Consider the following 12790-nt stretch of genomic DNA (forward strand, 5'->3'; position numbering starts at 1 on the left):
GACCACCAACCATCTTAACTTAAGCTCAGTTGAACCGAGCTCTAAACTCCTAACTCTACTATATTCAGAACCTACAGATCCTTTGGCAGGTGAAGTAGAGTTCATCTGATTACAAGACACCCCCCCCCCCTCCCACCCCGACATACGAATGGACCATGCGGTCATGTCTATGCCGAGCCGAGTATGGATGACCTCTAATGTAGAGATGTGAAGCGTACGACATCGACTTGTCAATGATCGATTTGTAAATATTGATTTTAATCCTCGCCGGAGTGTTAAAGCCGGCAGACCATGAAAATGGCAAAAGGTGGCCTAGCCGGAAGACCATGCAAACATGGAGAAAGTTAAGCCGGCAGAAAATGCTAATTTAGATAAAGCTTAGTCGGCAGATTATAATAAAAGTGAAAATTTTGCCGGCAGACCGTGATAATAAAAAGAAAGTTTAGCCGGCAGACCATGCAAATATAAAGTTTAGCCGGCAGACCGTGATAATAAAGAGAAAGTTTAGCCGGCAGACCGTGATAATAAAGAGAAAGTTTAGCCGGCAGACCATGCAAACATGGAGAAAGTTAAGCCGGCAGAAAATGCTAATTTAGATAAAGCTTAGTCGGCAGATTATAATAAAAGAGAAAATTTAGCCGACAGACCGTGATAATAAAAAGAGAGTTTAGCCGGCAGACCATGCAAATATAAAGTTTAGCCGGCAGACCGTGATAATAAAGAGAAAGTTTAGCCGGCAGACCATGCAAATATGGAGAAAGTTAAGCCGGCAGAAAATGTTAATTTGGAGAAAGCTTAGTTGGCAGATTATATATAATACAGAGAAAGTTTAGCCGACAGACCGTGATAATAAAGAGAAAGTTTAGCCGGCATAAAAAATAATAATAAAAATTTTTTTAGCCGGCAGACTGTAAATTTAGATAAAGTTTAGCCGGCAGACCATATAAATTTAGATAAAGTTTAGCCGGCAGATCATGTAAATTTAGATAAAGTTTAACCGGCAGACCATGTAAATTTATATAAAGCTTAGCCGGCAGACCACCCAAAGACAGAGAAAGTTATCGACAAGGCATGACAAAGTAGAAAACATAATAGACTCTCACGCAATTATTTACAATGGATAATACAAAAACTGGCAGGAAATTGATTATTTTTAATTAACGAGATTGGGGGCCTTGCTCAAATATTTAATGATCTAATTACCAATTATATCAGCCGGGATGTAACCGTGTTGACTCGGGCAGCGAGTGTCGTGAAAGTACAGGGGTCAAGGTCGTCGAATCAACACGTAACGCGCGGTATGTTTTTAGTGGTTAATTGAACTAAATTAATTAACAATCTGCCCCCCCCCCCCTCTTCGAAGGACAAACAGTTTGTAAATGGTATTTTAGTGTACTGAATGGGTGTGAGAGTATGTGTGTAGTCCAGGGGTCGGCAACCTTTTGAAGCGGAAGAGCCAAAAGTTACAATTTTCAAAAATTATCTGGTTTTAAAGAGCCACTAACATTTTTTTATTTCAAATATTTTATTTTTTTATTAAGATTCTCAGTATTTGTGCAAGGAGCTGGAGAGCCGCATCTTGATATCAAAGGAGCCGCATGCGGCTCGCGAGCCGCAGGTTGCCGACCCCTGGTGTAGTCGAATGTGTTACATTAATAAAAGATGTTGAATGTAGCGAGGCAAGTAAGGATGTGACGTCGGAGAGTTGAGTCATAGACCTGTCGTGTTAGTGAGTGGATGTATTCATTTGTCGTCGTGCATATGTTTCGTTTAAGTGTAATTAAAAGATGAAATTAACAACGAGGTCCTGTTCGGATTTATATTGAATCGTCCTCTTCTGCGTACATTGTCCTTCGATCCTGCCATATCTCACATTCATAACAAACAGGGAAATAGAATCTTTTGAAAACATTAACCTTTCAATAACCCTAACACTTCAAATACACTATCTCAAATACACTATCCCTTTCCCTACTACTGTTCACTTTACCCACATATTTACACCCAGATTCTTCCTGCGGTGCCCAGGACACAGGGAGTTGTGTCCTTTCTTACAATGGTTGCTGTTATTGGGGCTGTCTTTAGGAATACTGCATGTTGATGTGATATGATTGTTGTTAATGTTATTGTCTTTAAAAATACTGCATTTTGATGTGATATGATTGTTGTTAATGTTATTGTCTTTAAAAATACTGCATGTTGATGTGATATGATTGTTGTTATTGTTATTGTCTTTAAAAATACTGCATGTTGATGTGATATGATTGTTGTTAATGTGATTGTCTTTAAAAATACTGCATGTTGATGTGATATGATTGTTGTTAATGTTATTGTCTTTAAAAATACTGCATGTTGATGTGATATGATTGTTGTTAATGTTATTGTCTTTAGGAATACTGCATGTTGATGTGATATGCTTGCTGTTAAATGTTCAGAGTTCTTTCAGGCATGTCTTCGTGTGGGGCACTGCACATCCCTCCCCCCCCCCCCCCCAAAAAAAATCACCCCCGGACGTAATGGAAAAAATAATTTGTATGGAAACCAACGTCCGCCTTCAAGAAATTTTAAGTACCCCTCTCGAAAGTTTATTATTTTACATTCTGACGAATTCATTTATTTTTTATATCTTTCTCGAGAATCAACGTAAATAAAATTGTGTATAATCTATCACCCGATTTCGACAAATGTATTTGAATTATCGCTGTCACGTGACAATTCTCGTAAAATATTTATTTTTATTTATTCTCTGTCCCAGGTTATGACGACGGTGATGGCAGAAAACAAATCAATCGACAATAAACAAATCACTCGTTCACAACAAGAGGAAGCGGCCTCAATGGTAGCCGTCGTGTCACGTGTTACGGTGATAACACAACACGTGACCGCTAGATGAGCCGAGAGTTGTTGTGAGTTGGATGAGTCATCGGTGTGTTTGTCAACAACAGGTGTGTCGGCGGCAGGTGTTTCCGGTGTGGAGGATGTCTATCTAACACCTGTTTTAAAGGTGTGAAGGAGCTTGTCTGACACGTGAGATTTTTTAGCGATTAGTACACTGATGTGTGGTACTTTTGAGCGTGCACTTTTCAAAGATTAGTACTCAAGTTGAACAAACACACCATATTGCTGAAAGAAAAAGATCAGTTTTTTTTTTCTTATGTGATTAAATCAACTTCAATGGCAAAAAAAAGTCTATTTAAAAAAAAATCACTGTTGAACATTTAGCCCATCTGGCGTGAAGAAAAATGAACATTAAAAATCCTATCTGAACATTTATTAACTTCTATGGAAAAATAATCTATCTTTAATTTACTACATCTGACTGTAAAAAAATATCCGCCATTTTGTGTTCTCATTCATTAACTTCAACGGAAGCGTAATCTTTCTTTTAATTTTAATGTTGAAAATTAATTCATTCTCATCTTGGTGGAATAAAAAGATCAGTTTTAGAAGAATGATGAAACATCCATATTTTAATATCAAGTTGAACATGTATCAACCTTCATTTCAATTTTCAATGTACATATCATTATTCTTGTGGAGTAATTATCAACATGATATGGATTAACAAAATCAGTCGTTTATTCTAATGTTGTACATCCAGCGAAGTTCTAAAGAAATTCAAAGGATACTATTTCTTTTAATACAATGTTGAATTCAATCCCAACTTTTAGGATTAAAGAGGATCAGACTCTGATTTTTTCTAATTTGTTGGGGAAAGGCTGAGCTGATTAAAGATAAGAAAATGTTTCGACTGACAGGCAATTTGACGTGTACCGAAACACTGACACGTGTGGCTAGTAATGAATAAATTAACGTTGGCCAGTTTCATTAACCCTCTCATTTTTAAAGTGTGACTGGAATGTTAACGTTGGTCAACAATCACGAACAGGGTGGTGATTTGATTAACTGTTAACAAATGTATCTGTTACCAATATGGTCAATTACTAAAACTGTTAGTAACAGGTTGGCGATAAAATGCTAACGAACTGATACTTGAAAGTAATGAAAGTTAACCAACGACGCTGATTATATATAAAGAAATATTGGATAGTATTATTAATGTGGATAGCACATTGATGATAACAAATGCTACTAGAGCATACATCCTGAAGAATGTAACTAGCGCTTACATATTAAATAATGTGACTAGCGCTTATATTTTACCCAGTGTGACTAGAACTTATATTCTGAATAAAGTGACTAGCACTTAGATACTGACTAATTAGAATAGCACTTACATTCTAGCTAATGTGACTAGCTCTTAGGTTTTACCCAATGTGACTAGCATTTAAATTCAGACTAATGTGAATAGCACAGAGATTCTGACTAATATGACTAGTACAACCAAGATTTGCCAAATGTGACTAGCACTTAGATTCTGACAACTGTGACTAGCACTTAGATTCTGACTAATGTGAATAGAACCAAGATTCTGACTAATATGACTAGCACTTAAGATTTGCCAAATGTGACTAGCACTTAGATTCTGACACGTGTGACTAGCACTTCCATCCATGTGACCACTATGACCAACACCAGCTCCGTGTCCCCGGTCGTCCTTGACCTCGATTGGTTCAGCGCCCTCTACGCCACCTACCTGATCCTCATCCTCGTCATCGGCTTCCCCGGCAACATCGTCATCGCCGTCGTCTACGGGAAAACCTTCCCCAAGACGGCCTGCGATTGGCTGATCCTCACCATGGGCATCACGGACGCCATCGTTTGCCTCTTCTCCCCTCTGCTGCACCTGCGGTCAGAGTTCGAGGCCGACTTCCCGTGGCTGAACGGCTTCTGGTGCGGCCTTGACCTCTGGATGCAGTACACGGCCATGGTCGCGTCCCTCATCATCCTCGACGTCATCGCCGTCGACCGCTACATCAAAATCTGCCAGCCGACGCTCCGGTCACTGACCCCGACCAAAGCGCGCCACGTCTGCGTCTGGTCGTGTGTGCTCGGCGCCATCTTCTCCTTCTACCCCACCCTGGACAACTTCCGGGAAGACGTCTGCAACCACTCGCGTCTGCACGTCATGTCCCTCGCAACCAAAGGCTACTACACGGGCCTGTTCTCGATATTCCTGTGTAGTTTTATCGTCGTGACGTTCGCGTACATCAGTGTGTGCAAGCGCATCGGGGAAAAAGTCAGAATAAAGAAACGTCTTTTGAGCAACAGTTCGCCCGTAAGGTCGCCTGCAGACGTGGAGCAAACGAAAAAAGAACCGCGCTTTTTTCACTCCTGCTGTAGTTCGTCTGTTATCGACACGCTGACCAAGACCGAGAACGCCTCGCTGCAAGAAATCGAAAGCGAGTTTGAGCGGAAGTCGGAGGAAAAGAAAACCGGAAGTTTTTCAAAAATTTCAGTATGGCGTCCGCATCTTCGCGGTTCTGAAAACAACAGAACAAACATGCTACAAATCCCTGTGATTGATAACCGTGCTAAATTTATAAAAAGTTTCAGCGAGGAGAAACCGGTCAGAAATGTTATCGTCAAACTGTCAAGTTCTCCCGCTGATTTAGAAAAATTTGACAAAAATGATAATTCAAACTGCGATAAAAATAACAGCTCCACCAACGGTGGAATAATAACAACAACAACAACATCAACTTCAACCCAAACTCGACTTTTAAAACGATTTTCGCTCCCCGTGTTGACGCCGTATAGTCGGAGTCATAAAACAAACGGATGCCGTGACGGCGTCAGTGCGACGGACGCGGCGTCACCAACAACACGATCGAACCGTTCGAGTCAATGTAGTTTTAGCAGCAACATCTTTCTCCGACCGTCGCTCACGCATACGACCAGCGATGCGCGCCAAAAGCGCATCAATTATTCATCAGCGATGAGTGGGCCCAGGGCTTCTGAACTGAGCACGGGGTCCCTGGATACCGCGACCCACACGGAGGACTGTTGCGCACGCATGCGCACGGGGCCGGATGGAGCTCCGCGCAGCCTCAAAGAGATCCCGTCCCTGACGGTGACAGAGGTCGCGGGCAACACGGCATGCGAACACCAGACAGACAAACACGCAGACAATCAGACAGACAATTATAAACACAACCATTCAAACAATTATACATCCAATCTAAAAGAGGTGTTTGGAGACGCCACCCCCACGCATCAAAAACACAAACCGCATTTTTATTTACTAAACCACGAAACTTTCTCCGGAAGAAAAAAACAAATCATTCACCCAAAACAAAATCTTGGAGTTAAACCAAATTCTGTTTCTTTTAAACATGTATCTTTATGCATATTCCCTTTATCAAGAAACACATCTTTTCACGAGCGTAATTCTCAAAACCCGACTTACTTTATAGATGACTACGGTAGGTTAAACAGTGGTGTAGTTAGCAGCTCTCTAATGCGAAAGTCCAAGTCTTACTCACACATCGACGAGCGCCATTCCTCCATAATGACGTCACCGAATCATCTCATCGAAAATGATCATTGGGGCGTTTATAAAAAATCGGATTCCCTTCTTTCTGGAACACCAACTTCAGATACGTACCCCCGCTTGCGTCAGGATAAACAAAGCGATTTGAGTAACCAGTCTCATATTTATTTGAAAGCAGACGACCGTCTAGACCCCCAGTCTGCTGGGCAAGTTAGTGCCAACCTTATTCATGAACGTCAAGGACGTATCTCCAACCTATCAGAAACAGATCAGCTGTGTAATCCGGGCATGCGCAGTCAGCACCACGGTACCCCGAATCACATGCATATCCGGTCCATCTCGCCGTTGCTGATCCGAACGCCTTCAAGCTTTGAAGACGACGTCTTCGAAGACAGCAACGACGCCCCCAGACTCCCCTGCTCCCCTCAAGAATCACCTCTTAAAAACCCAACCCCAATCCCCAAAGACCAATCCGCTCCCAACGAAAGTACTGGATTGCTTCGCGACGACGCTAATACTAGTTTTCTCAGGGCGCCTCCGCAATACAGACAAACTCTCATCTCCACCGGAAGTATCACATCCACCGAATCCACCAAATTTCTGGCCTACAAACACCAGCAGAGATTCGACTCGGTGGACGATGGGGTGGAGAGGGACGAGGCCCCTATAGGGGACGTGCCCACCGCCATCTTCCTCTCCACCCTGCTGAGACGCACGGACAAAGGTTCCAAAACTTCAAAGGGGTCTGGTAAATCGGCTTCCAGCAGGCGGCGCTTCGGCAGAGAGAAACAGGTAGGTATACAGGTGCATTATGAACAGGTAGATACGTCAAGAAGAAAAATAAATTAAAAATTGATAAATATGTTTAGAAATAAATTAAAACAGTTAAATATGTTTAGAAATAAATTAAAACAGGTAAATATGTCTAGAAAAAATTTACAAAAAGTACATTCCTATATAGAAATAAAAATTACAAATAGTTGAATCGTATATAAATAAATTATGTATAGTAAATGGGACGGTGTGGTCGAATGCTAGAGCGTTTGACTGCTAACCCGTAAGTCTCGAGTTCAGATCCAGATCTCGAGTCCGTAGGACGTCCTTGAGCCCACTCTGCTCTGATGGGTACCTGACTCACGTTAGAGAAAGTAAATGTGGCTGGGCCTAGTACTGATCACAGTATCCCATCATATGTCGAAGGTACTGAAACAGTTGAACTCTATCCGCCCCATCGAACGTAAGGTTTGAAAGGGTTGTCCTACTTTACTTGAGTGGTTTAGTAACATAAACTTTTTAGCGCAATTTCCATTCTGGAGAATTGCGTTTATTAACTCGTCATTTCTGGGAATGGATGGATGAATGAATGAATGAATGTATGGATGAATGTGTGTCCGGGCTTTAAGTCGTATCTCCTCCTCAACGAAGCAATATCGATGACTAGTTCCAAAAGCAATTATGTTAAACAAGTTACGAGAATGAGCATAGGCCATAAAAATTCCGGGTTTCTTTCATGTATTTCCCGGAAAAGCCAAAAAACCTCGAAAAAATGCAGTTTTTTGCCCATATCTCGGCAACCAGACCACTTAGCGACTTGAAACATGTACCAATCGATTCCTGCCATAATTTAGAACAATATTGCCGAAGAAAGTTTTCAAAAATATCCGCTCGTTCGGTCACAAATTTTAAAATTACATAAACACCTACAAACCGATCGTTCTTCTAGCTTGAACGCACCCCAGCATTATACGTCAGAGCTATTTTTAGATAACATAAGGAAATTGCGCATAAATGTCACTAGACTTTTTTAATTAACTTGTTTTAAAAATAAACTAGAAACGAGTTGATCTATTGTTTTTTTTAAACACAGTAATGTTTCATTCCTTTAAATAAGTTTTTAAAAGTTCATTGTGTGAATTCTAATATATGAAAAAAGATATTTTTATGTGAACCAAAAAAAAACAAGTATGATATCACAAACCTTTATTCATGATAAGGAAAGGTTTTTTTTTGTTTATTACTTTTAAGTATAACAGAGACATTAGACATAGATACACAGTCCAAAATCACTCTTTCCTCTAATTTCACTAATTACGGGGTGGGGAGGGGTTAAATTTATATTGTTTTTTACTGTGATGTAAAACACACTGGGGTGGGGAGGGGTTGGATTAAATTTCTCTATTGTTTCGCACTGTAATGTAAAACACACTGGGGGGGGGGGGTGAGGTGAGATTTATATTGTTTCTAACTGTGATGTAAAACACATCGTTCTATCCACCCCGTCCCTAACTTCCATACTAAATGGTGCCCAAATCTTCGTCTAGGTTTGTGTCAATCAAAATCTTGTGCCCATGTACTAATATGTATTAATCAAAATGTGGTTGTAAATAAAAAAAAAACTCCCAGATAAACTCTACTTCATTTACCATATAAATCGTGATGAATAAAATAGTTTTTACTTTTCTCTATTAAAACCCGTATCTTCGTTATACAAAAAAAATAAAACCTCTACTTACACCAATTTCAACCTTGACCTTTGATTTTCAGATGACCTTGATGCTGCTCTCCGTGACGGCCGCCTTCCTCCTGTCCTGGATCCCGCCCTGGGTCCTCTACATGTTCTCTTTCTACGGGTCACGTGACAGCCTCGACCCCCTCCTCGATCACGTGCTCTTCAAGCACCTCGCGACCTTGAACTTGGTCAACTTCGTGGCCAACCCCATCATCTACTACTGCTTCAACCCTTCCTTCAGGTCAAAGGTCAAGACCTTGCTCCTCCCCGTGTCGAAGACCAGCCTGTGCTTCCAGAAGAGATGACGTGGCAGAGGTTTGTGACTTTTCCGTTATGTGGGACCGGCGGCCATTGAAATGACATAGTGGTGTCTACCGAAATTGTGCACTTTTCCGTTACACCGAACTGGGGTTTCTTTCAGACGTTTTTTCTCAAGGACGGGGGAATTACTTGAAATTTCCGGGAGAGGGAGGTTGACATTGATTAAAGTATATATTTTCTATATAAATTATATATATGTCTACTTTGTCGAAAGGGGGGAGGAGGGGGGGGGGGGGGCTGGAAGTGCCTCTGGGAAAACTGCATGAAACGGATGCCAGGAAAGAACGCTGCCTGGAACAGCTCATTCATTGAGATTACACCATCTGCATTATCCCCCATGTGATTAGCTAACGTTTACTCTAATCCCCTTAGTCCAACCATGAAACACCAGTGTATATTATACTACGTTTAAAAACACGCCTGTCTATCTTACCGGAAAAAAAGTACCTCCCGCATCTGGTACCTTTGTCTTGAAACTGGGACGTGCACCTAAACAATGACATGGACCACATTGGATATATTGCGGATCTGTGCACCGAAACTTCGACGCCTAGGCGGATTTATATGACATTGGCAGATCGCTTTTGTAAATTAAACAAGAGCAACTAATGGATACCCTGCACCATAATTGGTCAGCTCATCAAATAATGGACGCTATGTGAATTAATTTATGTAAGTGATGTCACTGTTGTTTATATCCACGAGGCTAACCTTGAATAATTATGTAATTAAAAATGGCCAAAACTGTTCCCTTCCCCGATGTTCTTGATTAGCCATACCCCAGATCTACACGTGGCAAACTTGATGGGTAAAAAGTCTAGTTTTTTAGTATTGTTGTTTTAAAATACGAGTAGGGAATATGGGTACACTTAAAGGTACAGTTGTTATACTTCTGTTATGCGCCCTGCTCACGAGGCTAAAGTTAATGATGTAACGAAGAATCGTTATAGGTTCTTCTATAATTGCGACATGGTACTTGTAAGTCGTATCGAGTTTTTCTTTCTTTGCTGTTATCGCGTTAGTGTTAGGACTAGGTTTAAAGGTTACCAGGGAACGATACTAGGATTAGAATAAGTTATTTGAAATTATTGAAACGGTTTTGTTCCCCCCCCCCCCCCCTAGATGTATTGATACACCGTGTACTCTTGGTCTAGCCATACCACATATTTCAGCCACAAACTAGAAATGTAATCCTAAATCAATTTTTTTTAAAACATCAACACCTCATAGCCTAACGATTAACCATGTAATAATCCTTGCCTAAACCTAACATTAATCATTATCTAACTTACGAGCAAATAAGCACTAGATGGCGTTTTTTTTGGACAGAACCAAAATTTTCACCCACAGTGGGGGAGGGGGGACCGGGACTTTAATATTTGGAGGAGGGGGGAGTGGAGTAACATGGTGGGGGGTGGGAATGGACTGTGGTAAAAGTATATATTTCTATATAATTTCTTTTTCCGGGGTGTGGGGGGGGGGGGAAAGACCTACTTTGAGACGTAGACGTGCTTCGACAGATACCTGAAAGAAACACTGTCCCTCTCTTAGTCAAGTCTGAAAATATGTTCATCATCCTTTATGTGGACCCTTGTGGAACACAACCACACCCCTCCATCGTCCTCAGTTCTGGGCGATTCATCAACGCTATACCTAATTAGGGGTCGGCGTGGTCGAGTCGGTAAAGCTCATGGTTGCTAAACCGAAAATTCTCGAGTTCGAAGCTCTATAGCTGGGGACAGCCACTCTTCTAGGAGAGACAACTCCAAAATCAAACAACTGCTGCCTTGTAGTTTGTTCTTGGTTGGACAAAGGCTATGGAAGCAAAGCCAAAAAAGAAAAAAAACAGGCTGAAATCATAGTCAATGGCCTATAAATGGTGCATAACAAGTTGACACGTATACTTAATTGTGTTGGAGGGAATCCCTTCCAACATAAAATTAGGAACGTAGAAGAACGAAGAAAAAGAAGAAGCTATACCAGTACCCACATCAACTTACCCTCGAGGTAATTTGATTGTAATTCCATACAAACTGTTTACACTGCCGGCTAAGTCTTCTTAAAGCTTACACTCAACAAAACCGCCAAACAGATTAATAATAAATCAATCTCCCGGGAGATTATCGATTCGTGATATTACAATAATTACAAAATACATCACACCTTATATTGTAAGCGGTCAATAGACGAATCCTCATTTTGCTTGTAACTTTTTATTTCGTTCGATAATTTTTTTTTAAATAAATTTTTGTTGTCATGCTTTTTATTTTTTTAAATTAAAACAATCAATTTAAAAAAAAAAATGTTTTATGTATGATGTTCTTCTCTGATCAAGGTTCACTCGTTAATATTGATGATGATCGATCTATCGATTTTATGACAATGGAACACTTAATGTCATAAGGTGCTGTTGACTTGAAGGTGTTATATTTTGTTCGATTTTAGTGTTTGGGTCGTTGTTAGGTACAGTAGTTGGTGCCAGCTATACATTTGAAGAAAGACTTCGGTTAGATCATGTGACGTAGTTGCGCATGCGCATTTAGTCCTCACGACCTATCAAAATGCATTTATGCCGGTTAGTCTTATGCTAAAACATTCGTATATTTGTTTATTAAACTTTTCGCATCCATCGCGGATCAATTCTATTCAAATTATGAATTCGATAATAGGAAACTGGGATTTTACAAAATGATCTTTTGTGTCTTATGTAGAACTGATGTTGCCTCTTGTATAGTAATGTTTCGTGTATAGTAATGAGCTTGTTTCATTTGTAGTAATAATCTTGTTCTTGATTGTGTAGCAATGGTCTTGTTTCTTGTGTAGTAATGGTCTTGTTTCTTGTTTTTTTTTGTGTGTAGCAATGATCTTGTGTATTGTGTAGAAATGATCTTGTGTCGTGTGTAGTATTTATCTTGTTTCTCGTGTAGAAATTATCTTGTTTTTTTGTGTAGTAATGATCTCTTTGTGTCTTGTGTAGAAATGATCTTGTGTCTTGTGTAGCAATGACCTTATTGTATATCGTGTAGCAATGATCTTTTCTTTTGTATGATAATAATCCTGTTTTGTAACTTCAACACAGTCATTAAGCACCATGCTGTGGGAATTTGTTTTAAAATCCTCACACAATAAGAAACCGTCTAGCACTTTAAAATTGTCAAGTGAATAATGTACACTTTGTCATCACTGACTCACTATCTCACTTTTTTCTTCGACTGAAGAAATTGGAGGTCAGGGAGGAAGGGGGAGGGGAAAGAATGGACCTGTAAAACTCATCTTTAATATCCCCAGGCAATATAAATGATGTATGTGGTATTGTCGAGTCACGTGCAGCTGCCAGCCAATCAGCGTGGAGTTGTTGTTTATTTTTATAAGATGGAAAGTGGGGACTGCCAAGCTTCCATATTAAAATCAGAAAAACATTCCTGTTGTGCTATGTTTATATGATGATTGATTGTCCACTTTTACTGTGTGTGTGTATGATTGATTACACGTGGGAAATATCCGAGCAGAAGTCGGTATTGTTGACCCATGCGACAATGTCACCAATGAAGACGCCGGTCCTCCGC

The 12790-nt window shown here is 40.3% G+C and overlaps 1 protein-coding gene across 1 annotated transcript; it reads left to right on the forward strand.

Moving 5' to 3' along the window:
* The first annotated feature begins 4525 nt into the window (after positions 1-4525).
* Positions 4526-9267, forward strand: LOC131942370 (uncharacterized). The gene is made up of 2 exons (XM_059302206.1): positions 4526-7186; positions 8939-9267. Exons 1-2 carry the CDS (start codon positions 4526-4528, stop codon positions 9206-9208), a joined length of 2931 nt encoding a protein of 976 aa, XP_059158189.1. The 3' UTR covers positions 9209-9267.
* The last annotated feature ends 3523 nt before the right edge of the window (positions 9268-12790 follow it).

The sequence above is a fragment of the Physella acuta genome, unplaced genomic scaffold (assembly GCF_028476545.2).
Source record: "Physella acuta isolate Inbredline_101_S28 unplaced genomic scaffold, ASM2847654v3 ptg000404l, whole genome shotgun sequence".
Classification (NCBI taxonomy): Eukaryota; Metazoa; Mollusca; class Gastropoda; family Physidae; genus Physella; species Physella acuta.

What these genes read in the sequence shown, in the direction of transcription:
- LOC131942370 (XM_059302206.1), top strand. Translation starts at nt 4,526, where the DNA reads ATGACCAACACCAGCTCCGTGTCCCCGGTCGTCCTTGACCTCGATTGG. An exon ending in GCTTCGGCAGAGAGAAACAG is followed by an intron (nt 7,187 to 8,938) that starts GTAGGTATACAG and finishes TTTGATTTTCAG; the next exon opens with ATGACCTTGATGCTGCTCTC.